This window comes from Bufo bufo, chromosome 6, assembly GCF_905171765.1.
Source record: "Bufo bufo chromosome 6, aBufBuf1.1, whole genome shotgun sequence".
Classification (NCBI taxonomy): domain Eukaryota; kingdom Metazoa; phylum Chordata; class Amphibia; order Anura; family Bufonidae; genus Bufo; species Bufo bufo.
The window spans coordinates 175886977-175911634 of record NC_053394.1 but is presented as its reverse complement, the minus strand read 5'-3'; the positions used below and the strand labels follow the sequence as shown (position 1 = coordinate 175911634).

At 43.8% G+C, this 24658-nt stretch overlaps 1 protein-coding gene across 1 annotated transcript in view; it reads left to right on the top strand.

Annotated features, from left to right (window-relative positions):
* Positions 1–24658, top strand: part of LOC121005610 (oocyte zinc finger protein XlCOF7.1-like) — a 110121-nt gene that overhangs the window by 233 nt on the left and 85230 nt on the right. Inside the window, exons 2-4 of the mRNA XM_040438386.1 lie at positions 3314–3431; positions 3551–3712; positions 20898–21018. Of these exons, the coding sequence (XP_040294320.1) occupies positions 3314–3431; positions 3551–3712; positions 20898–21018 (401 nt within the window). The remainder of the gene's footprint in view (positions 1–3313; positions 3432–3550; positions 3713–20897; positions 21019–24658) is intronic.

Genomic DNA, 24658 nt, shown 5'->3' with positions numbered 1-24658 from the left:
GTGTGTACAGTATATATGATACTGGCTTTGTGTGTAACGATTGCAATTTATATATTAATGTACAGATACGTGACTGTAATGGGGGGTTTACTTTACTTTTTTTTACACTCCATTATTACCAGGCCTGTTTGCTGAATTTTATTTCATTTTTTAAGTCCCCGCTTTCAGAAAGCCATACGTTTGTTATTTTTCCGCTAATGTAGCCACACAGGGGCTTGTTTTTTTTTTTTCTTTGTGGGGTGAGTTGTCTTATTTATTCTGTGGCGCCATTTTGGGAATGGCAATAAAGCAAGCCCAACATAATTTTATGCATTTTTTAATTTACATCTTTCACACAATAATGTATTACATTTATTCTGTGGATCATTACTATTATGGCAAAACCAAATCTACCTTTTCTATGTTGTGCCCAATAATAGCACATGGGCTAAAAATATTTCTTATGTTGCCTCATTAGGAGAGCGTTTTCATTTTTCCCTCGATGTGACCATAAGCGACCCTGTTTTCAATGAAACCATTTTGGGGCAAATATAACTTAGTTATTAACTTATTTTTGGGTGGGGGGTGAGGAGAATGTACAAAGGCTGCTTCTGTATTTTGCATATTTGCAATCTACATCTCTTTTTTTTTTTTTTACCCTCTTTCCCTCTTGTTTTGGCTTCAAAAACTTCATACAAAAAAATAAATAAGGCTACATGAAAAACAGACATGTGATGTACGGTTTTTTAACGGCCGTCACAAGTCCATTTTAAGACCAATGGTAGTTTATGGGGTTATTCACATGGCAGTTTTTTTGAAGTGTCCATTTTTCACTGAGCAACTGCCCCTATACAATTGTATGGGTCCGTTTTTAACGTCCGTTTCTCAGAAAGGCATCAGTGGAAAAAAAAAGTCTGTTAAAATTGGACAGTTTAACCATTTTTAACACTTTTTTTTATTTTTTTACTTTTGTGTGCATGTAAATGTGTGGCCTTCCCTTTAGAACAGCGTAATAGGCATATAGCCATGGCAGGCTTGAAGGCCTTTGTTAGGCTTCCAAATTGCAAGGTTCTGATGAAACCTCCCTCTGTCTAAGATACTGCAGTTGCAGTAGACTACAGCATCTAAAGGGTTAATGCACCAGAGCCACCCTGCTCTGCTGTATTCACAACCCCATTCAGATAAATGGAACTGATTTTCAGTTACTGAAATTTTCTGCAACAAAATTTGCCACATGTGAATGCACCCAAATGGGGTTTTCTATTCCAGAAAGTCAGGGCATGTTTTTTCATAAAAGATAATGGCATATTTGTTAATAATTTTGGCTAAATAAATTATTTTAAAAAAATATAGAAATAAGCTTTTTTTTTTTTCTGGGTAGATTACCTTTATATACTGTTTAACCAAAAATCCAAGATTGAGTGTTCCACGTTAGAAAATATAAAATAACACCAGGGTGTCCTTATTTTTTTTACCTTACTGTTTATACATGTAATAAAAATATATATATATATATATATATATATGTGTATATGTATGTCAGTATTTATCTATCTGTGTTTAGATGTGTCTACGGCTACCTTCACATCTGCGGTAGCAGTGTTCCGGTAGCCTGTTCTGAAGGCAAGCAGAGGATTGTCCGGACACAAACTGCAGCATTTGTGTCCAGCGGGTTCTCAGCTTGTCAGCCTGATGCGAACGTAATGTCTGTCGGACCCCATTATACATAAATGTGGCTGGAGGACATTGCGTTTGCATCCGGTTCATTCCGGCAGGCTGTTCTCTGACTGAGCAGCCTGCCAGAATGAAATACGCAGATGTGAAGGTAGCCTTATCTGTTGATATCCTACAGTGTGTATTTTATAGAGTGTATGTCTACATGTAGCTAAGGGCTCATGCACACAAATGTTTTTTGCGTTCCGTATACGGGCCGTATTTTGATTCCGTATACGGAACCATTCATTTCAATGGGTCCGCAAAAGATGCAGACAGCACTCTGTGTGCTGTCCGCATCTGTTGCTCCGTTCCGTGGCCCCGCAAAAATTATGAGGCATGTCCTATTCTTGTCCGTTTTGCAGACAAGAATAGGCATTTCTATAATGGGCCTCCTGCAAATTGCGGAAGGCACACGGGCTGCATCCGTTTTTTGCGGATCCGCAAAAAACGGCACGGTTGTTTTGTAAGACAACCCCTTTAAATGACACATTTTTGGGGAAGCTCGCTGTGCTCAATTTTTTTTCTGGTTGGGCGCTACGTTGTCAGACTGAACCAATCCGAATAGCCAAAAATCAAACTTGAAGTGGTATTACCGACTGAAATATTTATAGCATATCGAACATGTGTACCATAAATGTTTGGTTATATTTTTAGGACTCCAGTGCAATAGATGAATACATGAAAAATACATGTGAGCAGCCAGTAAACACAGAAAGACATATGTGTTACCAGATGGTTGGTGGCAGCACAGGATGGTATCGAGGGCCGCAGGTTATGTATCCTGGTCTGCAGAGACCCATCCTGAAGTGTCTCCTCCTTTATTGTTTATGATAATAATCAGCATGTATTCCAAGCCAAGAGTGATGGATATCTGTAGTGCTGCCTGACATAAATCCTGGACACATCAGAAAAATCACATATAATTAGACTATTAATTGTCTATCTACTTTATAAAGGGTGGCCTACCGAAAGTAGGCCGCCTCCAGCAATAGTATGACAAGATGAACGAGCAAGTGGATAATTTTTTTTAATTACCCACAAGTCACAAAAGATGCTGACAGTGTTCCCCGATCACATCTAAGCATATTTGGGCACGTCGGGTTATGCTGGCTGATACAGCTTACAGCTCTTCAGCAGTGATGCTGCGTATGGTGTTTGTGATGTTCTTCTTGAGTTCATCCAGGGGATGTGGATTGTTAGTGGACACTTTCTGTTTTATATTTCCTCACAGATAAAAATCACATGTGGACAAGTCTGGGGAATGTAGTGGCCATAACTCCTTGCTCACAGATCGTTCCTCTGTAAACAGCGAGATCCGTGAGGTGTGACATATTGTCCCATCTTGTTGGGAAATGCAGGACATTTTTTCTTCTGCAGCATGACTGCTGAAGAGCTGTAAGCTGTATCAGCCAACATAATCCCATGTGCCCAAAGATGCATAGATGTGAACGGGGACCACTGTCAGCATCTTTTGTGATTTGTGGTTAATTAAAAATAAAACAATCCACTTGCTTATTCATCTTGTCATACTATCGCTGTAGGTGGACTACTTTTTCATGGGCCACCCTGTGTATAGTATTTTTTTATTTTTTATGACTCGCTCTCATTTTCCTTTCAGGTTCATTAAGCGAGACATTTTCCTGACTATCCTTTTAAGAATGGACAAGGACAGAAAACATATGGCTGAGAGAATATTAAGCCTCACCCTAGAGATCATCTACCTGCTGACTGGAGAGGTGAGGGATTCTGGACATGATGTCACATTTCATGTCTTGTATCTCTTAATACAACAAGGACATGACAGGAGAATTGAAGTAATGTAAAAAGTGAAATCAATGTCTCTCTCCATGCACAGGATTACATAGTAATGCAGAAGATGACTGTGGAGGGTGACATAAGGAGCAGGAATAGGGTCCCTGTAATGCTGCCTCCACCTCAATCAGGGATGAATGAGAGGAACAATGAGCAGAAGATCCTAGACCTCACCAACAAGATCATTGACCTTCTGACTGGAGAGGTGAGCGCTGTTTAGTGTTTGGTAGATTTCTCAAGTGGTTCAACAACACAATAGCAGATACAGTGGCACAAAAGCTTAGTAGTTGTGGGTGCTGGTGGCACTTTAAATGGGAACCTATTGCTACATTTTATGGGGGCACTACTGGTGGGTTTGGGTTCTACATACATGCAAAACATGACATCAGACTGTTTGTTGTTAATTTAGGGCAGAGTTTGGAGTTTACCTTTTCTGATTTGCAAGCAGCTGCCCAGACCTTGACAGCTGTTTCAGGCTTGCTGTTGGACTGAGATGGTCTTCATGTGTCCTGATTTATAACTGAAAGTGCAACAGAGAGCTGAATACCATTGGTAGCTGCATTATGCATCAGCAGTACAAACTCCACAGCTCCAGCTCATTGCTGCTCATTATCTGTGCCCTTTGCATTAAATACTACAGATGGTAATACATGTCTGAGGACACAGGCAAACTCCATACTTGTAAATTCATAGGATGGGTACTGTGTTCAGAGAGGCCGATGAGTTAAAGGTGATGTACGTGCCTATGGCTTGATAGAGATGGCGCACAATAGGGTAGTATGTTCACACTGGGTAACTAATAAAGCAAATAAAAGGCTCACCTTGTCTGGTTACGCTGGAATAGGTGTAACACTATTGAGGGCTTGACAGGCGAGATCCGGTTCCTGGGTGTGCTGCCGCAGGGTGTTGGGTTCCTTAGAAGAGATGTCCAGTCCCTCCGGAGGATCGCTTTAGGAGAATAAAATGGTTCTTGCCTCGGCGCCCCAAACGATAGCTCTGTGCAACCTTACACCAGCCTGGTTTGTTTTCCCTCTGGATTCAAATCCAGAGGGAAAACAAACCAGGCTGGTGTAGGGTTGCACAGAGCTATTGTTTGGGAGGACCGGCTGAGGGGGTTTGGGGCGCCGAGGCAGGAACCATTTTATTCTCCAGAGAGGCCGATGAAACAGGTGTGGGGCTGATATGCATTTTGTGGTTCTGGGTAAATCCAGAATCATCCATACTTATAATGAATTTGATTAATCGCCCAGCAATAGACCCAGATATAGCCTCCCCTGAGTTTTACCTCAGCACCACTCGCTCCTCTCCTTCCCTTCAGACTGACCTTCTACAGCCCCAGAAGCTGCCCAGCAAACACTTCACGAGCCTAACACTTAACACTGGCTTCAATCCAGTGCTAAAGGGAATGTATCATGTTTCTATTTTTTTTGTAATTTACAGAAGCAATCTAAACCATTTTATGATGTAATTTAGTTTTTTATTATCTATGACATATTATCTCTGGATGGCCCATAATAAAGCAGAACGTATGGGACTGAGTCACCACAGTGATGTACTATTACGTTGGTCTGCATTAAATAAATTGCTGCACTACAGGGTGGGAAATGGCTAATACACTCATTGACAAAAAAAAAATAACTCGCCCAGATAGAAACGTCAGATGGCTGCAAAGCTCAGCATGCAGTTATGTATCAGGCAGATATGTAAATGAATACAGGTGTGGTCCGATTAAACAATGGATCTTGCCACAAAAGGGCATGAAAGTACTTATCCAGCTGCCCTATAAAAAAGCTCTCAGAAGCTAATTTTGGGTAATGTCCCTCTTTGTGAGAGATCATTGACTGCTAGACATGCCTCTATGACATACTCAAAGACATTTTGCCAAGTTGATACACTTTGAGAGGTGGCACATCATTGGACTGAAAGAAGCCTGATGGTTGTTTCAATGAATTGCTCGCCATCTAGGTCATTCTGACTTACCTGTTAGGAGGTTTTGGGAGCGGAGTGAAAGGCTGCAGTAAACTTGGCTCCTCCGAGTAAATATAAATTTATCACCATCCAGTGCCTCAGAGAGCTCCACCCAGTGTACTAGCGAAAACTAGTCTAGCCACCTTCCACCTATTCTGGGAGCAGTTTAGACATCTAACTGAGTCGCGGCCTATTACCCGGCTGCAGCCCCGACCTTGAGTACCAGAAGCCTCCTGCATCCCCAATTGCGCCGTCCTGATCCTGAAGACCTGTTGACAGACGGAGCCGGGACCTGTTGTCCAGAAGACAACCGCAGGGGCGGCAGCGGGGAAGGAGGGACCTGGTCGAGTCTGAAGCACCCGGATGCGGACTTCCACAGACGCCGACAGCAGGTCAGCCCAGTGCCAGGATAAGAAAACCGAATGCACGAGGTGCCGGAGCATACGGTACACCACTCCTCGCCCCTTCCCCCACTACATCAGCAGTCTGCAGGTTGGGCACTGGGGGACATATTGAGCCGCAGACCCCCCACGCCATATTGATACTGCGGCACTTGAGTGCGGGTGGGAGAGTGCACCACAGCTCGCAGGCCAGCGGCAGACCTTAGAGCAGTGACCCCCCCAACCTCTAATACATCAGGGGAGGTGGGAGAGACTTATAACCCTCACCAGACCCAATAGCCAACTGCAACCCCAGCTACAAGTCAGGCTAAAGAGGCCTATCCGCCCTCACCACTGCTACAAATCTCACAAGGCCTACCGCAGCATATCCGCGAACTAGGAGCATTGCTCCAATTTTTCGGATACCCTACAGGATCTACACGACATCAAACGGTCTCTCTTAACCCCCCCACCCATACTTAGTCAAGAGACTTGACAATATAATGTGAACCTCCCATCCTATTATCGGGGGACCTCAGGTATACTCCTAGACTACAGGAGATCATTATGGTGAAGATTGGCTGCAAAATGCCTAGAATAGAGCAAGAGATAACTACATCATCTACCCATTCTGACAAGGATAAGTTCCTGACTAAACAAAACACTATGGCGACATCCAAAGCACCGTCACCTAAAGACACTCCAGCTTCAGACTCAGAACATGCTAGCTATATTGGTGGCGAATACTCTGAAGCAAACCAATCTCTAGAATATTTATTACCCACCTAGTCACCTCCTCCCTGGTCCCCATTGCTAAAGACATACAGATCAAACAAAACCTCCAACACCTGGGCCACAGGAATGACACACTTGAGCAAATGCAGACATCTGTCATAAACCACTCGGCGGCAGTAGCTTCAAACCTCCAAATACAAGATGCACACTTTAACAAGCTGTATGCCACTATGGAAGATCTAGAAAATCGCAACAGACGCAACAACTTGAGAGTTAGAGGTGTCCCAGAATCTGTTGAAGCCACAGACATTACGACTACTTTAGCAGACATATTCTCTGGCCTACTGGAGGACGCTGTAAAGCAGTTTTACTGGTCATTGAAAGAGCACACTGAACTTTGAGACCAAAACCCAAACCCGCTGAATCCCCCAGAGATGTCATCTGCAAACTGCAGATGATAAAAAATCCTACAGAATGCAAGATCCTCAGACTCTCTTATCTATAACAACAGCCATATTTCAAGATTTGGCCCCTTTTGCAAGGGGCGGATTGGCAATGTACTCCACTGGTACACTTCCTGGTGGGCCGATTGCCTTTTACAATGCAGTGGGCCGGTGACCCTGCTGCTGCTATTGTATGTTAATGAATGCTGAAAGGCTGTGAGTAAGGATAAGTTTACCAGCAGTTTTATGTATAGCTACAGGTTATGAGCCATGCTCAGCTCTGCTACATCTGATATCTGTGTACTATGTGTCGGACCCCCGCCAATCTGGTATTGATGACCTATCCTGAGGATAGATAATCAATATAGGTAACGGGCTAACCCCTTTAACACAACAAAACAGGTGTCACTGCAGTGGGGACATGATGGCCATGACTTGGGGTCATTTACTACTACCAGTCAGGTCCTTGATTTTGACATCTACATTACGGAGCCTTTCCTTTGTGGATGATTACTGTATTTTAGGGTAAGACTACACAGCGGCACTGGTCGCAGTACAGCAGTCACGGTCCGGATCGCAGAGTAGCAATGATCCCCGAGCAATGAATGGGATTGCAGCATGAGTCGCCAAAAATTCAACAGACCTGTTTTTTGTTTTTTTTGTGACTCTTGCTGCAGTCCCATACATTTCTAGGGGATCATTGCTACTCTGCGATCCAGGCCACGATAGCTGTCGAACAATCAGTGTCACCCTGTAGCCGTACCGTTAATGAGGGGTGAGAACACTCCAGAAAAACCTCTCCCATCTTGCCAATATATAGTATAAAGAGGCATGAAGACAGTTGTTATTTGTCACTGAGACTTCTCAGGTCATGTTGTGTATGTCATTATGCATGAAAAGGTCATGCTTTTTAAGGTTTACCTCCATAATACCACAGGCCCAATACAAATGGCTTTTATAAAAGAAGAGGTCTTTAAAAGCTACCAGAGACTTCAGTGGAGAGGGCCATGCAGTAGAGGTCCGCATGAATGGGAGTCACAGGACCCCATTGTCCCAAAAGGTGGTCCACCTCTGGGACCTTTAGCTATCAGCTGTTTTTTATTTTTTTTTAAACATATATTTTTTCTTTTATTTATAATGTATCATCTTACATGGCATTTTCATTGCATGTCACATAATGGTGAGTAAAGGATAAATTATATATTTTAAGTATATAAACATAGTGCAAATACATCGAGGTAGTACAATCAGTGTAATACATGTTTTGAAAGAAATAGTACAAGTATAAGCAAACCCCCCCCCCCCTCCTCCCTCCCTAGCCCTCCCACCCCACCTTAACGGATGTCTGTTCCTACTTCCCCCTTCACATATTATATTAAACAGGATTAATTTAATTTACGTGGATGATGACACAGGATAGGACCCCCAAGTACCACCAGATAATCTCCCAATGCTCCCGGTCAACACCGCCTTTGAGTACCACTCTGTATATCTGAAGGATGTCATCAGTTCCTCGATATCTCTCCGTGGGAGATGTTTTTCAATAAAGGTTTGCCATTTGCGGAAAAATCCCTTCGTTTTTTTCTCCTTTTGATGTTCCGTGTCAAGTTTGTCTATATACATAAAATGAGACATCTGGGAAATCAGTTCACTAATTTGAGGAGTGTTAGGTTTAAGCCAACTGTTTAGAAGGCCACGGAGAGATATCAACAGGGCCACATCAACTATCAGCCTGGGTTTAGAGGCATCGTCAAAAATGTGAAAAAGTAATGTCCCAGGACTGTGGAATAAAGATTCCCCCCCATGTACCCCTAACCCAAGCAGACACTGTCTTCCAGAAGGTCTGGACAGATGCACATTCCCACACACAATGTAGCAAATCTGCCTGATCTGCACCACATTTCGGGCATTTTGTTAAATAATCTTTTTTAGGTATCCTTCTTGAAATATTGAATGCATAAATCGCTGAATGCATGAGGCGGAAATGTGACTCTCTCCATTTTTCACAGGGCACTGCCTTACAAACTCTCATCCACCCCGTCAAAACTTCCTCCATTGGCAACGATACCTTCAGTTTCCTCCCCCATTTTTTTGAAAAGACCGGCTTCTACTTTCTTGTCAACTGATTCTCTCATAGTATGATATATATGGGAAATAGAGTATCTAGCGTCCTCACGCATTAATGAGAATGCCAAAGATTGATTTGTACACTCGCTAGAGACATCTAGTAGTCTCTGTTTACAAAAATGAATAAGTTGTTAATAAGCCAGAAACTGGGAATTTTCAAGGCCAAATTTGTCACATAATTCTGGGAACGTCAGGTATCTTTTCTCAGATATATGGAGCACATCTAGAAATGTGTGTATTCCTCTGGATTTCCAGATCTTAAACATTTTGTTTTGCGCCCCTAAGGGGAATTCCGGGTGCTTCCATAATTCCATGTTCCTAGAACCCAGGAATGGTCTCTTGGCTAACTTACGTACCTCCTTCCATGCAACCATGGTATCTCTTAGTATCAGTGAGTGTTTTAGATGGGGTGGGAGTGTCTGCCTCCTAGTATGCAACAAATTCACTAACGGCCAATCATCAGCCAGTTGCTGTTCCAGAGTGGGATCTGAGTAAAAGTGAGACTTATGCGTCCAGTCTAGGCAGTGTCTGAATAAACAAGCTAGGTTATAGAGTCGTATATTTGGGATGTTCAAACCCCCTTGGTGCCTGGGCAACATTAACTTGGATAGGGCCACTCTAGGTTTTTTTCCTGACCATAAGAATGATGTGAACATGGACTGAATACCCTTGATGTCAGAGTGCTTCAAGAGTAGCGGCAATGTTTGCATAGGGTACAAGAGTTTTGGGAAGCAAATCATCTTGATTAGATGACCTCTGCCCGTTAAGGACAGTGGCAGATTTTTCCACCTTTCTAAATCATTTTTTATTGCTTTAAATAATGGGGTATAGTTCAGAGCGTAAAGTGATTCAGGGGTTCTCCTTATTTTAATACTTAAATATTTGATATATGCATTAGCTACCACGATCTGACTACATGACTCCGGCAGCTTGAGTTTTGACGAGGAAGCTCTCAATGTGAGTAGCATACATTTGTCCAGGTTTATTTTAAAGCCTGATACCGGACCAAATGATGACAAGAGTCGCAGCACTTTTTCAAGGTCCATCAACGGGTCGGCAAGAAAAATGAGCAGGTCGTCAGCAAATAGCGATGTCCGCACCTCATTTTTCCCTATTTTTATACCTTAAAAGATATTTCCCTCCTCTAGCAATCTAATCAGAGGCTCTAGGGCTATATTAAATGATAATGGCGAGAGGGGACAACCCTGACGCGTTCCCCTGGCTAGTTTAAAAGGTGCTGATAGGAATCCGGGAGTCGAGATTCTAGCTCTGGGGTCACTATATAGTGCTGAAATGAAAGTTCTAAAGGGACCAAGGATCTGCATCCTATCCAATACCCTGTCCAACCAATCCCATCTCACGTTATCAAATGCCTTCTCCGCATCAAATGCAACCAACGAGGGCATAATAGATCTGTCAAATTCCCCTCTTACTGCATCTAGTACTGTGAGGACTTTGCGAATATTGGAAACCGCTGCTCTATTCTTGATGAATCCCGACTGGGATGGAGATACCAGATCAGGCATTACAAATGAGAGTCTGTCTGCCATTATTTTGGCTGCTAATTTTAGATCGACATTGATAAGTGAGATGGGACGGTACGACGATGGAAGCATAACATCTCTTCCGGGTTTGGGAATTAATTTAACGTATGCTACATTATCCGACGATGACAAAGGTGAACCCGTGAGGATACCATTAAAAACCTTTGTGAGAGGTTCTGCTATTTCTCCTGCCAGCATCTTGTAGAACTCTATTGAATACCCATCGGGGCCTGGTGCTTTGTGTAATTTAGAGTTTTTTTATTGCCCTCAGAACTTCCGAGTCAGTGATCTGTGTATTTAAAGTCTCTAGCTGAGCCTGCGATGGCGACGGGAGAGTGGTGCATCTCAGAAAAAACTCGGACATTCGATCAATTGGGCCAGGGTCCTCATATAACTTAGCATAAAAGTCACGTAAAACGGATACTATTTTTTTGTGTATCTCGCCCCAAGGATCAGCTATGGACGTTATATGATGTTGTCGCCTAGCATTTTTCACTAATGACGCCAAAAGTCTACCTGACTTATTACCTTCTCTAAAAAATTTGGCCGTGGAGATTGACATATCCATCTTCGCCTTTTCTCTCATACCATAGCTCGTAATTTTCCCTGGCTACCCTCCATTTTATTCTAGTTTGGTCTGAAGGTGTGGTCATATGCTCAGTATAGGCTGAACGGAGCAATTGACTATGTTTTGTCAACTCATGCGCCACTTACCTCTTGAGTCCCTGCGTATATGCCATAATGCGTCCTCTTAGCACCGCTTTAGCAGCATCCCAATAGATGGACGGTGAATCCTGATAGGAGCTGTTATCTCCCTTGTATTCCCAATACCAACCCCTAAGCAGGTCCGCAAAATTTTCATCATGATATAAGAATGATGGGAACCGCCATATAATGTCTGAACCCCTGGGCTGCTGTTCTGCTATATTTATGGAGATGGGGGCATGATCGGATATGATTAGATCATGGATCTTGGTTCCTAAGATTCTGTTAGTTAGATTACCAGAGGCAAGAAGGTAGTCAATTCGCGACCACGAGTCATGGGGGTTAGAGTAGAAAGTGTATTCCCTACTATCTGGGTTTAAAAGCCACCAGGAGTCTATCAATGCCGTATCTTCCATAAATGTTACCAACGCCCCTTCAATTATGGATATTCGCTTATTAGGTTTCCGTGAAGATTTCCTGTCTCCCCTCGGGGAGTATACAGCATTGAGGTCTCCCCCCACCACCTTATTGGCTGACGCATCTTTGGCAATAATCTCAGCTAAATCAAATAGGAAGGGCCTATTATCTCCGTTAGGGGCATAAACGTTATAAATCGTCAATTCATCCGTTCTTAGCGAGATTCTCGCTATACACCATCTCCCCTCGTCATCACACGACTGGTCCAGGACAATAGAGGATAAATTCTTATGCAATAAGATCAACACTCCCGCTTTGCGGTTGATCGCAGCGGAGCCCACCACAGTTCCCACCCACGTCTTCTTCATTCTGACATAGTTCTCCTCTGCCAAATGAGTCTCCTGTAAGAGGGCTAAATCAGTACGAAGGTTCTTAAGGTGCCGAAGTATTTGGTTGCGCTTTTGAGGAGAGCGCAGCCCCTTAACGTTCCAGGAAACTATTCTCATAGAAACATAGAATGTGTCGGCAGATAAGAACCATTTGGCCCATCTAGTCTGCCCAATATACTGAATACTATGGATAGCCCCCGGCCCCATCTTATATGAAGGATGGCCTTATGCCTATCCCATGCATGCTTAAACCCCTTCACTGTATTTGCAGCTACCACTTCTGCAGGAAGGCTATTCCATGCATCCACTACTCTCTCAGTAAAGTAATACTTCCTTATATTACTTTTAAACCTTTGCCCCTCTAATTTAAAACTGTGTCCTCTTGTGGTAGTTTTTCTTCATGGAGGTTTCCACTGGACGCTAAATCGCAAGTGGAAATGGGGAGAGGCAGACATCCTATAGTTAAGAGCAACATTAACATTTCCCATAATCCCTTCAAAATAACAAAAAAAACAGCAACAAATAAAAAACTTAAGGGCTCTAGGCCCTAGATATGACCCTAAAGGCCATTTTCGATCTTTTTGAGTCTTCACTTTTTTCCCCATGTGTAAGCGAACGATCAAAATACTGTGATCGCTTCACTCCCCAAACTACCCTGCAGCTGGAAACATAATTCTATCATCGACTGAACAGAGCATACAAATAATGAAGATGTGGTACAGTATGTCCCGTCCCTCGGCCCACCCCTCTGGCTCAGGAAACCGGGGCATCAAGGATTAGAGGATAAACTAATATCCCTGCAGGAGCAAAATTTTGCCCCTGGTCGCCTCAGCCCAAAAGTCTGGCCCGAGCAATCACAGCATTTCTTGCAAACCACATTCTAAGATATCTTCCTGGCCCCTGAGATTAGGCATAGCAAATAATCACTTCAGATAGGTCGACAACTGAACAGACCGTACTAACAATAAAGCAACATGACATACTGTTTTAATGGATCCACCTCCCGTATTCGGGAAACCGGGGCCCCAGGGATTAGATGAACCTTGATCATCCCCACGGGAGCGAAATCGCCCCCGGCCTCCCTTATCCAAAAGGCTGATCCCACAACATACCGATTCTAGCACTTTGCAGTCAGTGTTGTCCCCTGGACCTATGCAATGAAGTATGTTACGTAACACAGCAGTTAGTTCATCTTGTCTCACGATGCTGACTTGAACCGACCCGGTCCACAAAGGGTCGCTCGTGTGTTCCCGACGTCGGCGGATCTTCTGTAAGGCCACTGGATCCCCAGTCCCGATCACGATGTCGCGGCGACCTCGACAATCCCTGAGGAGATGGCGTGTTTCTTTCCAAGGAGTTGGACGCTTCATCCGGAGAATGATACAGCGTGGAAGAGCCGTCTGAGCGGTAGATTCAAAGAGAGGCCAGGTATATCAGTGCGAATCTGACATTTCTGTTATGTAGCTGCGTACAGATCGGAGAGAAAGCCTTCCGCCTCTTAGAGACTTCCGCAGAATAGTCCCCAAACAGCAAAATTTTCGCCCCTCTCAGCATGATAGGGCCTTTGCGCGCTTTATAAGCTCTGAGGATTGCTTCCTTGTCAGAGTAATCTAAGTAACGCATAATGACCTGTCTTGGTCTGGCGGGCTGACGGTCGTCACTGCGGTTATTCGGGCCCACTCTGTGTGCGCGCTCCACCTTGCAATGGCGCGAAATCCCCAGGACACCGGGTAGTTCATTTTCACAGATGGCCAATAATTCTCCCGCCGGGATCGCCTCCTGTAGCCCCACCAGTCTCAAATTATTGCGTCTGGAGAGGTTTTCTAAATCCTCCATCTTCTCACACAATCTCTTGTTTTCCGTGAGTACTTTTTGCAATTTGTGAAGGATCGATTCTGCAGTGTCTTCCATCACCTGTATTCTGGACTCGGCCACATCGAGTCTGGCATCATGTTGTTGCACGGTGTCCTGCAGCTGTTGCATAACATGGGTGACAGAAGAGGCCAGGGTTTCCCGCAGGTCAGGAGCCAGGTGAGCAGCGACCTCCACTGCGAGCGCTTTATAATCTATATATTTTATCAGGGAGTCCGGCATAATATTCTGTACCTCGTTCCCCTCTGTTAGCTGCTCTGGCTGGTTTTGGGCCGCGGCAAGGTCCGCCGCGCCTGAGTTCGGCGCCATGTTGGAAGACATCTCGTCCTCCTGCAGCGGCGATGAAAGCACTCTGCTCTTTCGTTTTTTGCCCATGCTTACAAGGTACCGGTCCATGCAGCGTGATCGTACTCTGTGTTCCCTTTCCCTACTACAGAAAGGAAGTCGCACGGGCAGTATGTCTCGGTTTGTGGCAGGCAGTTGGGGAGCTCAATTTCCAAGCGACTTCACATGGCGGCGCCGGAACCGGAAGTAGGTATCAGCTGTTTTTATTCCATGGATATGATACCTGGAGACATATTCATCCAGCAGACAGAGATTACACTCACTTTTCCCCCGTACAACAATCGTACGGGCGCATAGATTACCTATTACTCCGGCTCCCAACGCTCTTGACCATAAGAGAAGTAACTATAGTTCCCAGTGTGCATTCGGATTACTCAATCCTACTTTTATGCACATCACTTGGCAACATCTGCAAGTCTACACAGACTTGGAGACTAAACGAATCCCTTCTTTCCAACGCTCAATATAAAAGCCACATAGAAAACGCCCTTAGAGACTACTTTAATCAGAACGCTGATGACATGCTAACCTTCACCACAATTTGGGAAGCTCACAAAGTTGTCATTCGAGGCAAATTTATTGCAATAGCTTCACATCGTAATAGCTCTAGACAAGAAACAGTAAAGAAGTTATACGGTGAGATCCAACAACTAGAACTCACACACAAATCCTCTAGCTCTAGGGATATTCTCCAAACACTAGCGTCCAAAAGGCAGCAACTAAGAGATATACTGAATGTACAATCGTCTAAATTTTAGATGTCATGGAAAAATAGACTATTCGTACATGGCGATAAGGTATTCAAACTGATACTCTCTCATTAAGAAACGCAAAGCACACACATATATACTTTCAGTAAAACACCATACAGGTTCACCAGTCACAGACACTAAAGGCTCATCAGATGCATTCTGTCACTATTATAAAACTTTATTTCAACTGAGGGCACAAGACACAAACGACCAAACAGCCAAGAGACGAGAGGATATCAAAAGCTTCCTCTCTTCTCTTCATCTCCTGACATTGTCAGAGGACCAGCAAAGAGAAATCAGCAGACCTTTCATGCTGCTCGAGGTCCAGTCCATCCTATCGAAGAGCCCTATGGGTAAGACCCTGGGTCCTGATGGTCTCCCTATTTCATACTACAAATCCCTACGAGAGATTCTCCAACCCCACCTTCACATCTGTAACGCTATGCTGCAGGGCTCTGCATTACAGAAACAGACGCTTGAAGCACATATCTCCCTTATACACAAAGAGGGGAAAGATCCAGAACTATGCAGTAATTATAGACCAATATCTCTGTTAGACAATGACCTAAAGATTTTTGCCAGGGTCGTAGCGCAGTGTCTGAGTCCCCTGTTACCTAATCTTGTCTCCCCTGAACAAGTCGGCTTCGTAAAGGGCAGAGAGGGCAATAATAATTCCATCAGACTTCTCCATCTCATGCAACACGTTAACATATCTTGCTCCCCTTGGCACGGATGCTGAGAAAGCCTTTGACAGGGTGGACTAGACCTTCATGATTTGAAACTCTACTCTATTTTAAGATCCTTGATTCCTTTATCAAAGCCATCTTTCAACTATACTCCAGCCCCTACACGAGAGTTCGAGTCAATGGCCTGCTGTCAGACTCGTTCGACATCTTAAAGGGATTGTCCGGGTTCAGAGCTGAACTCTGACATATCCCCATTTTCACCCAGGCAGATCCCCTGACTTGAGCATCGGAGCAGTTTATGCTCCAATGCTCGCCTTTGCCCTGCGCTAAATCGTACAGGGCAAAAGCATTTTTAGGAGTTCTGGTGACATACCGCGGCTCTCCATGGGGCTGCCAGGAATCCCGGGGACGTCACCGGCACTGGTAGGGCGGACTTTAGCCCTAGCCAGTAAAACGCCCATTAGAGCCTGTGAAATCACCGAACAAACTGCCGGGCGGAAGCTTCCGCCCGGCAGTGTGTTATGATAAACGAAAGAGCCTGTGCCCTGCGCAATCTTGCGCAGGGCAAGGGAGCGCATCGGAGCATGAGATGGGTGAAAATAAGGGTATGTCCGGGTTCAGCTCTGAACCCGGACAACCCCTTTAAATGGTACTCGGCAAGGTTGTCCACTGTCTCCTTCGCTATTCATCTTAGTGATGGAAACTCTGATTCAGAGCATAAGGCCACATCCTGCCATAGCAGGATATGCGGTCACCGCAGTAGATCATAAAGGGGCAGCCTTCGCTGATGACCTTCTTTTAAAGGGCTTCTGTCACCCCACTAAACAGTTTTATTTTTTTTGGTTACTTTTAATCCCTATACTGCGATTTATGCATACATACTGTAATTAATCATTTTGGTTCAGCAGATTATGTTAAAAACGTACTTTTAAAATATGCAAATTACCTTGCTACCAGCAAGTAGGGCGGCTACTTGCTGGTAGCAGCCGCATCCTCCTATCCTAAAGACGCCCCCTCCACATGTTGATTGACAGGGCCAGCGGACGGGCTCTCTCTCTGCTGGCCCTGTTTGCATTCAAAATCTGGCGCCTGCGCCGATGACGTCACATCTACACCTGGCGCAGGCGCATTGAGGAAGGAGCGCCGAGCGAGCGTCCCCCTTCTCAATGCGCCTGCGCCGGGTGTAGATGTGACGTCATCGGTGCAGGCGCATTGAGGATGGAGCGGCCGAGCGAGCGTCCGCCTCTCAGTGCGCCTGCGCCGACTGAAGACAGGTACGGGGCAGGCGCCAGATTTTGAATGCAAACAGGGCCAGCAGAGAGAGATCCCGTCCGCTGGCCCTGTCAATCAACATGCGGAGGGGGCGTCTTTAGGATAGGAGGATGCGGCTGCTACCAGCAAGTAGCCGCCCTACTTGCTGGTAGCAAGGTAATTTGCATATTTTATTAAAAGTAAGTTTTTAACATAATCTGCTGAACCAAAATGATTAATTACAGTATGTATGCATAAATCGCAGTATAGTGATTATAAGTAACCAAAAAAAATAAAAAATGTTTAGTGGGGTGACAGAAACCCTTTAATTCTCACGGACCCTACAAAAGAACTACCAGCAGTGCTGGACACATTTAACATATTTGGTTCCTTTTCCAACTTCAAAATAAACTTCAAAAAATCAGAGGCATTAAGCATAAATATCTCTCAAGACCTTAAGAACACTCTTGAAAGGCAATTCCCGTTTTAATTGCCAAAAAGCCACATAACGTATTTAGGGATTAAACTCAGCGCACGTTGGTCCGACTTGATCAAACTCAACTACCTACCACTATTACAAAACTCTCTCCATGAAATAGAATTCTGGTCCGCTCCCTTCATATCCTGGATTGGAAGGAAAAACTTACTAATGGGACTCATCCTGCATAAATTCCTTTATCTGTTCCAGATGCTACCAATCAAGGTCCCAAAGACCTATTTTCTAAAAGTCAGATCACTCTTCTCAAACTATATTTGGAAAAACAAACGGCTCAGACTAGGTTTCTCGAGACTGACCCTCCCCAAATCGCTGGGTGGACTGAGCACACCAGACCCATTCCTATACTACTCAGCAGCGGTTCTTTCTACAGTAATACATTGGGCTAGGCCCACAACAAACACATTACATGTAGCATTAGAAGAACTCTCTTCTCTGATACCTTAGGACCTTACTAGTAGCACCAACTGACTACTTAGACACAATACGTTTTAAGAATGCCCTAACTCACGTGGTAGCACACTTGTGGAAAGTGCATGCACCACATCTTCTACCTGCCCTTCTCCTTAAGCTACAGTGAGAGACCTACCGAAGCTGTATGTTAAACAACAACATCTCCATTACCCTGACCAATTGTATACTTTAGACATACCACTAGAAAACATAATGGAAAATGGAACAATTAAATCCCTTGTTGACCTAAACAATTTAACGGACGAGAGACCACTAAGTTTCCTACAATACAACAAACTCAAAATGGCACTCCACTCATGCATATTACAAGGCACGCTGGATAGACAACTGACACAATTTGAAACCCTAATAGCACACCATAATACACCTGTCAAAGTGCTATCTAAAGTTTATAACCTTATTCTGAATAGGTCAGTCCCAACGAAGCGGAAATGTATATTGGACTTTGGGAAAAAGACTTAGGACTCAACCTGTCACCTACTGAATCTCTAATATTTACAAATGCTCCCATGGACCGTCCTCTTGTATACGAATTTAGGAGAACTCCTATAAGATACTGTCCCGTTGGTATATAACCCCAGTTAAAACTAATATTTGGTATCCCTCTATCCCTGACACTTGCTGGAGGTGTAATTTAGAAAGAGGGACGTACTTGCACACTTGGTGGTCATGCTCTAAATTGGTACCGTATTGGACCTCTGTTTTAGAGACTACCAAAACCATCTGCTCTTTGACAATAATACCTTCACCTACCTTGATATTCTTAGGCTGGAATGAAGAACGACAAAATGTGCAAAGAAGATCCCTTCTTTCATTCCTGTTAGCAGCTGCTAAACTTCTCATCCCCTTTTTATGGAGAACGACAACATGCCCCACACTGCCTCAATGGTTTCAAAAAGTAGACCAAATATATGGTATTGAATAGATTGCTGCACTAGTTAAACTTACCCATAGTAGATTTGTGACACTTTGGACCCCGTGGATTACTTACCGCAAAACTCCCTCTTTCCTTAACCATTTATCAGGAGAAAGCCCGCCCACCGCAGGATGCTTATAGATACATATGAGACGAAATCACCAATCATAACACTAGCATCACCTCCTGTACCTCAATGAATCTTAGACAGTGATCTGGGGTTTGACTAAATCCTGACGACCCCCCCCCTCCCATCTACCTTCCCCATACATACCACATAGTTATTATATGAGTTCAATGCTGTTCACTAAACTTTTGACTATGTCCTCATAAGGATTGTTACTGCAGGTCAAATGCAAATACATCTGGACAATGAATGTCCCAGCTTACATAAGTCACCGACCCTTGAGTCTTGACATCAAATCCAGGACTGCATAATCCTACTCAAGATATGATTGATTGTTATGTAATATTTACCTGTATAATGTATATTGTCTTATCACATGTTAATGTTAAAAATTTATAAAAAGAAAATTTAAAAGAAAAGGAGGTTTTGGGAGTGGTGTTTAGCTGAGGGAATGCACATACGACAAACGGGCTCCAGAATGCCCAGACAGACCACAAGTAGAGAGGATCATTTAATTCGCTAACAAGCAACTCCTACAGTTTTGTTGCCCACCATCTGGACACAGGTGGTACCTTCATTACACACCCCTGTCTCTGACCAGACCATTTCTAGGCGCCTAGTAGAAGGAAATTTCTACCAATTAATTGTCCTGCCATCGACAACCAGCCTCTGTTGTGTTAGTTTGCAGTGGTGTCGTGAATGAGAAACTTCTACGGACTGGAACCGTATTGTCTTTAGTAATGAACCCAGGTTCTCTTTTGGGATCCAACAATGGTGGGGTTTGAGTATGGAGGCCTTGTGGTCGAGCTCTTCGATCCTGCTCTTTCTGTGAAGCTAAGCACTACCACCACTGCTGATTTGATGATCTGGGGAGCTAACACACATACAACAGTCGGTCACCCGTAGTAGTGCTATGAGGGACACTAAACAGATCAGCGACATGTGCAGGACATCCTGCAGCCATGTGTTGGCTCTCATGGCCTCTGCTTCCAACTGGCATTTTTCACCAGGATAATACTTGTCCACACACAGCAAGGGTTTCCAAGGAATGTGCCCACCACACTTCCTTGGCCTGCCCAGTCGCCAGATTTATTACTAATCAGACAGTTGGGATGCCAGCTTCGCTTTCCTACAAGTGTGCAGGATCTACAGGCCCAGCTGCAGAGGTGCTGCAGGATACCATATGAAACCTGTATGCCTTCATGCCTAGCTGTATCTCATCTTGTTTCCAGGCTAGAAGTGGCCCAACACGCTACTACAGCCTCTTTTCCCCAATAAACTTATCATTTCGCTCTAATTTTGTAATCGCTTACATATATCATCATTACATTCACACATAGAAAGTTTCATTTGATTCCAAATACTCCTTCTTGGTGCATTATTTTTTTGACAATAAGTGTGTCTGCAGGCCATTATGTACAAACATAATTGGATATTTTGAATCAAATTAAAACGCATCTTGCTGCAATAATAGTAAATTCCGCCATGGATGTAAATTGTGTTGTCATATACTTCTAGGACATTTTTCTAATGGAGATGTTGAAGCTGCAGCGCAGAAGTTGATTGTATTATCAGAATATATGTAGATAAGTAGTCTACTGTATTTACAAGGTGTGATTAAAATGGAAATCTGGAAGAAACTTCAAAATTACGGGCTGTTTCCACAACCAGGTGTGGGCTGATTCTGCTACGGAAGCCACAGTGGCTCAAAAGTTCTGTAGTTGACCCATTTTGCCAGCTGAGTTTGTATCTTTGTGTGCCAGGTTCCTATAAGATATCAAGATGTCACCGTCTATTTCTCCATGGAGGAGTGGGAGTATTTAGAAGGACACAAGGATCAGTATGAGGACATTATGGAGAATCACCAGACTTTCATATCACCAGGTAAGAGCACTTCTTTGGAGGTTTATGATTTCTTAGGTTGTATTCACTTATGCCTTTTGTATATGTTGCTTAGTGTTGGTTGTAATCCCAATATTTGTTGTCTATTATAAATTATCCACTATACTGTCACGGCTGTCATGGTCTGGTGGTAGTGGACTGTGACACTTTTGCCGTGCATGCTTGTTGCTGGTGGCTACGTGTTGTTAGCATGATTTTACCTTTCCCCTTTAAAGCTGGTGTTCCTGCCTATTTTGGTTTGTTTAGGGTTAAAGGAGTGTGCAAGGTGGAGCTGGGTGTGCCCTAATGGCTCTTCTTATACTGGAGTTGGGAGCAAGGGTTAGTTGGATGTCTGCCTTTGTATGAGTAGGAGCTTTGCTCCTCTCTGGATGTGTCACCTGTCTGTGAGGGCCTCCTTGGGGAACATCAAGGTCTTTGTCAATGTCATCCCGATGTTTCCCTGTGTCCCCTTACCCTTCCTCACCTGTTTTTGATGTTTGGTGTGGGTTTATGTACAGGGTGTTTGTTGTATGTCATTTGGTGTTCCATGACTGGTCTATTTGGTGTTTGTAGTCCAGCATGGTTGTTTGACATTTCCCCTGTTTGTCTGTGCCTGCAGAAGTGGGCTCCATGGTTTCCCTGAGAGGAGAATCACAAGTCAGCAAGCTGTAGTTGTTCCACCCAGTCGTTGTGGTGGTGGTTGGTTCTTCCAGTGCGTGTCATTTGCGCTGGCTCTTACCTGCTGTTATGTGTTTTTGCTTGCTCCCTTCTCCTTCATTGTTGCTAGGCCTGTGGGAGACTCTGGTTCTTCCGTGTCTTGGATGAACGGTTGTCTCTTTCTCCTTACAATACCATCAGGGATCATCAGGGCATATTAGGGTAATAGGTTCCGGGTATGAGCCCTCCCACCATCAGGGTTGGCTCATACAGTCAGGAGGTCAGGGATTGTATTGAGCGATGCATAGGAGGTTTTCCCCCACTCCCCACTGTGACATATACGCGGTAACTATAAGAAAAAACAGCAGCTTGGAGGATCACAAAGAACTAACCATGACTTGGTGATCATATATAAACCATGACCTACACTATTAATAATGTTGTATTTGTCTTGGTGTAGTTGGAGAATGACATCTAAATTAGTAAAATCTGCATGACTGTTACTCTGGTTCATTTCGAATTGTCTGACTGTTAGAATTTTTTTTACACCTCCTTTATTGGCAGCCATTAGTTAAAGGGGCTGTCCAGGATTATGATATTGATGGCCTATCAGTCTTAAAATCCTTGCCAACTCCTTTAAAGTGTAACTAAACTTTTATACAACTTTCTTTTAAATTATCCTAAATGCACTACAATAATTTTTTTTATTTATTTTACAGAATGACTTTACTGTCTTAACCCCTTCACGCAACATCACGTACATGTACGTGGGGGAATGTGGTGCATCCCCACGTGCATGTACGTGATCGGCTTTCACTGTCAGCGCAGGGAGCGAAGCGCTGAAGGTTCAGTGAAGCCGGCGTGCTGGGGTTGCTAGGCAACCAGAGAAGCTGGAAGGAACAGCATCGGAGCTCTGACCCGCCCGCGATTGCTGTGATTGGTCCATTACTGCAGAGGGACCAATCGCAGCGCATCGGGGCAGGTAAGGGGGGGTTAGGGAGGGACTATGTGCTTTTCCTTCTCTGATCGCCCCAATTCCTGTCAGGGAACAGATCAGAGAAGGAGATAGTGTGAAAATCTTCCCGACCTATGACGAGTATACTCGTCATGGAGCACTGCTACTTAGCGCGCCATGATGAGTATACACGTCATGGCATTCAACTGTCACCATGTCTGCAGACATGGTGACAGCGCTGAGATCCCGGCTGTTACACACAGCCAGGCACCTTGGGTCAATGCCGAGGGGGGTCCTGTGACCCCCCCCATCGGCGATCGCTGCAAACTGCAGGTCAATTCAGACCTGCGGTTTGTATCGCTTTCTGCAGTTTCTGATCCCCGCGGTCCCTGACCGCGGGGATCAGAAACTTTAGTACGTCCAAAATAAAGATTTTTCACCCCCCCTGCACCCCTGAATGATATTATGTGGGCGGGTGGTGCAGGGGGGGTGTCGCAGGCGGTACGGTAAGGTGCGGGAGGTGGGCGTTGCGGCAGGAGGGATCGCGACCAGTACTGAGCAGACGGGGAAGGTTCCCATGGCAACAGGACGCCTCTCAGGCGTCCTGCTGTCCATGGTGCTGAACAGATCTGTGCTAAAAGGCATAGATCTGTTCAGACAAGTGTAAAATACAGTACAGTACAATATATATTGTACTGTACTGTATTATACAGACATCAGACCCACTGGATCTTCAAGAACCAAGTGGGTCTGGGTCAAAAAAAAAGTAAAAAAAAGGGAAAAAAGTAAAGTTTAAAAAAAACACATTTATCACTGAATAAAAAAATAAAATAAAAATACACTACACATATTAGGTATCGCCGCGTCCGTAACGACCTGATCTATAAAACGGTCATGTTACTTTCCCCGCACGGTGAACGCCATAAAAAAATAAAAATATAAAACTATGAGGAAATTGAAATTTTGCCCACCTTACTTCCCAAAAAAGGTAATAAAAGTGATCAAAAAAGTCGCATGTACGCCAAAAAAGTACCAATCAAACAGTCACCTCATCCCGCAAAAAATGAGCCCTTACATGAGACAATGGCCCAAAAAATAAAAAAACTATGGGTCTCAGACTATGGAGACACTAAAACATGATTTTTTTTTTTTTTTTTCAAAAATGATATTATTGTGTAAAACCCTGATAAATTATAAAAAGGTAGACATATTAGGTATTGCCATGTCCGTAAGAACCTGATCTATAAAAATACCACATGACCTAACCCCTCAGGTGAACACTGTAAAAAAAATTAAATAAAAACGGTGTCAAAAAAGCTATTTTTTTTGTTACCTTACATCACAAAAAGTGTAATAGCAAGCGATCAAAAAGTCATATGCACCCCAAAATAGTACCAATCTAACCGTCATCTCATCCCGCAAAAATGATACCCAACCTGAGACAATCGCCAAAAAACTGAAAAAACTATGGCTCTCAGACTATGGAGACACTAAAACATGTTTTTTTTTTGTGTCAAAAATGATATTATTGTGTAAAACCTAAATAAATAAAAAAGTATACATATTAAGTATCGTCACGTCCGTAAGAACCTGCTCTATAAAAATAGCACATGATCTAACCTGTCAGATGAACGTTGTAAATAATAAAAAATAAAAACAGTGCCAAAACCAGCTATTTTTTGGCAAATTTTCCATTTTAATCCATTTTTTCCCATAACAAAGCAAGGGTTAACAGCCAAACAAAACTCTATATTTATTGCCCTGATTCTTTAGTTTATAGAAATGCCCCATATGTGGTCGTAAACTGCTGTATGGCCACACGGCAGGGCGCAGAAGGAAAGGAGCGCCATATGGTTTTTGGAAGGCAGTTTTTGCTGGACTGGTTTTTTGACACCATGTCCCATTTGAAGCCCCCCCCCCCCTGATGCACCCCTAGAGTATAAATTCCCAAAAATGACCCCATTTTGGAAACTACACCCCTCAAGGTATTCAAAACTGATTTTACAAACTTTGTTAACCCTTTAAGTGTTC